Source organism: Argentina anserina, chromosome 5 (genome assembly GCF_933775445.1).
Source record: "Argentina anserina chromosome 5, drPotAnse1.1, whole genome shotgun sequence".
In the NCBI taxonomy this organism is placed as follows: domain Eukaryota; kingdom Viridiplantae; phylum Streptophyta; class Magnoliopsida; order Rosales; family Rosaceae; genus Argentina; species Argentina anserina.
Genome location: NC_065876.1, coordinates 26,259,262 through 26,263,215, shown reverse-complemented (window position 1 = coordinate 26,263,215; position 3,954 = coordinate 26,259,262). Strand labels below are relative to the sequence as shown.

The 3,954-nt window shown below is 40.8% G+C and overlaps 1 protein-coding gene across 3 annotated transcripts; it reads left to right on the top strand.

Moving 5' to 3' along the window:
* Positions 1-257: 257 nt before the first annotated feature.
* On the top strand, positions 258-3,678 carry LOC126794574 (serine/threonine-protein kinase PEPKR2). Of its 3 annotated transcripts, none has more exons than XM_050521329.1 (4): positions 258-458; positions 867-1,623; positions 2,108-2,404; positions 2,944-3,678. In XM_050521329.1, exons 2-4 carry the CDS (start codon positions 882-884, stop codon positions 3,297-3,299), a joined length of 1,395 nt encoding a protein of 464 aa, XP_050377286.1. In that variant the 5' UTR covers positions 258-458; positions 867-881; the 3' UTR covers positions 3,300-3,678. The 3 variants fall into 3 exon arrangements, with proteins under 3 accessions (XP_050377286.1, XP_050377284.1, XP_050377283.1); XM_050521327.1 differs by having other exon boundaries at positions 864-1,623; XM_050521326.1 differs by having other exon boundaries at positions 786-1,623.
* Positions 3,679-3,954: the final 276 nt, after the last annotated feature.

The following is a 3,954-nucleotide window of genomic DNA, read 5'->3' as shown; positions in this document are numbered from 1 at the left end:
ATAGCAACATCACATGCGTCAAAAAGCTTCTCCCTGACACTCTTTTCCCCAAAGCAGAAAGAAAGATAAAACCACATGTCGTCAAAGTGTCAAACTCACGCCAACTCCACCACAAAACATCCCTACTCCCTCACGCACCATATCACACCCCCATCTTCGGGTCACACTCGGATTTCGACCCGCGGGAACCAGCGTGTATAAAATGGACACGTCGCTCAGTTAAAATGGCGCAAACCAAAAAGACTAAAACCCCAAACTTTTTTTTTTCACATTAATAAAAAATATTCATTATCATCTTTACCGGACCAAAAATTTAACTCTTTCCCCCAAATCTCTGTGAATCGCCGATCTTTAGGAACCCTAGATTCGATCAAAATCTCGGGTTTCGGGACTCGCGCCGCCGCTGGAGGTCTCTGGTTTCCGATCGTGGGGTTGTGAGATGTGAGGGATATTGCTGGGTGAGTCACTGAAAGCTTTGTTTTTTTTTTGGTTAAAGTTTGTTGCTTTTTTTAGCTGATGGTTTGTGATTCTGGGTTTTGATTTGTTTGATGTAATTTTGAGGCATTTGTGTTTGGGTAGTGAGATTATGGTTCTGGGTTTATTGTGTGTAATGTGGTTTGGTGGATCAGAGTTCTTGGTTTTGGTATTGGGCTTAGGTTTGAATGTTAGATAGTAGAGATTGTTTGGTGTTGAAATTTGTTTGATTTAGTCAGTTTTGGTGATTTGTGTTTTTGTTTTGAGAAAAAGAGAAGAAATTTACTCTCGTGTTTTGGTTTTGGGAGCAGAAAGCCCAGAAGTGTGGGTTGCAGCTTGAGCTTTACTGACTGTGTGTGTGTGTGTGTGTGTGTGCTTGTGGATATAAGTAGAGGTAATTGGGATCAATGAGGAAGAAGAGGAAAGGAGGTGTGGATGAGCCGTGCTTAGATCCGCTGGAGGCTCTGACATCAAAGTCATGCAATTCACGGTCGTTGCCGCTAGAGGATTATTCGAGGTTGAAGAAGCGGTGTAAGGAAGTTGATGCCGGGAATGAATCTGTGGGATCGTATAAAAGCAGGCTTGCTGGCATTGCCACGGCTCCGCCGTGTGGGACTTCGTCTTTGGTTACTCCGGGAAGAGGTATTAAGAGGAAGATAGGGTGTATAGATGTTGCGACGCAAATGGGTAGGAAGAATAAGATTGAGGAGGATTATAGCAAGGGCGCTACTATTGGGCGTGGGAAGTTTGGTTCGGTATGGTTGTGTCAGTCCCGAGGGACTGGGGCAGAGTTTGCGTGCAAGACTCTGAAGAAAGGGGAGGAGACGGTGCATAGGGAGGTTGAGATAATGCAGCATTTGTCTGGTCATCCTGGGGTTGTGACATTACAGGCTGTGTATGAGGAGTCCGAATGTTTTCATCTCGTGATGGAGTTGTGCTCAGGTGGGCGCTTGATTGATCAGATGCTTGAAGAGGGTCAGTATTCAGAGCAGCGGGCTGCTAATATATTCAAGGAAGTGATGCTAGTCATCAAGTATTGTCATGATATGGGGGTTGTGCACAGAGACATAAAACCCGAGAATATTCTTCTTACAAAAGCAGGAAAGATAAAGCTTGCAGATTTTGGACTGGCCATGAGAATATCCTACGGTAAACACCATATCCCTTGTTTGCAGCATGTTGTCTTCATCTTCAGAATACATTTTGTTTCCATGTCTAACTGTAGACCACTTCAGTTTCAATGTGTGTTTATAGCCTTTGTTCATGAATTCTTAGAATCAAATCTACTGACCACGTGCTTATATGTTACATTGTTACCTGGTTTCATTCAATGATATCTGTTGATTCTGCATTCTGGACATTTTACTAGCTCCTCGGTTTTCATTTAAAAGTGTTGGAGCTTTGTTATAGCTTACAGCAGTGTACTTACTTTTCTCCTTAAAATTTTTAATGTGTTATGATAAGTAATTAGTGAAGAGGCAACCATGATTATTATGTCATGGTATGAACATGCATGATTGCAATTTGATTGCCGTCTTTTCTAAGCTGTTGGCCTCATGTTTTGAAATGGTAAGATTTTCAGCTGTTTATATGGATTGATTATGTGTGTGACCTTTCCTCATGCTAACCACAGGTCAAAATTTGACTGGTTTGGCTGGAAGTCCAGCTTATGTTGCACCAGAAGTTTTAGTGGGGAAGTACTCTGAGAAGGTGGATATATGGAGTGCTGGTGTCCTTCTACACGCTCTTTTGGTTGGTGTTCTTCCATTTCAGGGGGACTCCATAGAAGCCGTTTTTGAGTCAGTCAAGACTGTGAAGCTTGATTTGCATACAGGAATATGGGCGTCAATTTCCAAACCTGCAAGAGATCTTCTTGGGAGAATGCTGACAAGGGATGTTTCAGTACGGATAACAGCAGAAGAAGTACTAAGTAAGTTCATCGTTCCTTTTAATTTGGGAAATGGCATCCCATTTTCTCTTCTGTTTAAAGTTCTTAACTCATTTCTTTTGGTATAAGGGCTAATCTTTGGTCTGTTTGTTGTAAAATGGAATATGAGTAGGTTAGGACTCTTCTACTAAAATACTCTACGAAGGTTCTTCTTTGTTATGGTGCATGGTTTTGCTTCAACTACTATGCTATAAAAAATGTTTTTTTTCTTGTCTTTTTCGGTCCGAAGCTTATTAATCCTTAAACATGCTTTTCTTTAAAATCCCCTTTTTTACATTTACTTACTGCTGATCATAGTGTAGTTCTTATAGACTTTTAAATGCATGACCTACTAACCAGAACCTTTAACTAATGCCGGGTTACCAAGTATTTGCACGCTTCTCCTTCTGCATTATTTTTCAGCCGTGTCTCAAGTGTATGCTTGTACTTCTACTAATTGCCGCGTTCTTTCTCCAATGTTTTGTATTCCAATCCGTATATAGTACTAAACAATACATTGACATATTTTTGGCGTTTCTCAGGGCATCCATGGATATTGTTTTATACTGTGCGAACATTGAAGGCACTACCCATTAAATCAAGGTCGAAGAATCAATCTAGTGCACCTTGCCACCAACTTGCTATTACACCAAGACTAATGGCAGTTCGGAAGAAAACAGAAGATGATTCTCTAAGTGAAAATCTAAGTGGTCCTTCATCTTCTGGTAGTTGCAAGTCAGAAGATCAAGATGATTGTAGTTTAGTGGATGCACTTGCTACTGCTGTTTCACATGTCAGAATTTCTGAGCCAAAAAGGACCAGGCTTTGTAGTCCCACAGGTCCAATTGAGCAGCAGTGTTCATCTAACATGAAAGCTAACCTCTGTAAAGCATTTTGATCCTGCTGACAAGCTGACACAACCCTGTATCATTCGCTACACTGCTTTTAAGCTGGGGGATCAAAATAATCTGCCCTGGCGATGATCTTCAGTTGGCAAAGATATCAAGTGACATTAAGCGGAGGAAGATGGTAATATGGGTTTAATAGTGGTTATGCCTGTGAAATCTCAGTTCTTCCCTTCTCTTTCATGTGTGCTTATTTTAATCTAATAATGGTTTTAACCTGACAAAATTAAGAATCATTGTACAAATTGTGTAAATATAATGCTGCAGTTTGTTACAATGTGCTTCCTCAACATTGTATCATAGGTGATATAGTTAGTAACCTTTGGTTATTAAAATGTTATGGAGTGGTTTGAGGCGAATAATCTTTCAATCTTGCGGATCAAAACTACTCTTAGTACGTGGTTGCAATGAACTTCCCCTTATGAGTCTGATTATGAAGTTGTGGGTGTCTTCTCTAAAGATGTTTGGAGTTGGAAGATTATGATTACGACTCCGTAGACCGTTGTAGAAACCCTTTTTGATCTCGTAAAACTTATTCTCCTCCGACTATTGCATGCGATCTAAACCCCTAAAGTGATGTCATTAACACACTGGTGGCATAAGCCCTACAGGAAGGGGGAATGAGGTTGCTGTAAGAGGGAACCAACT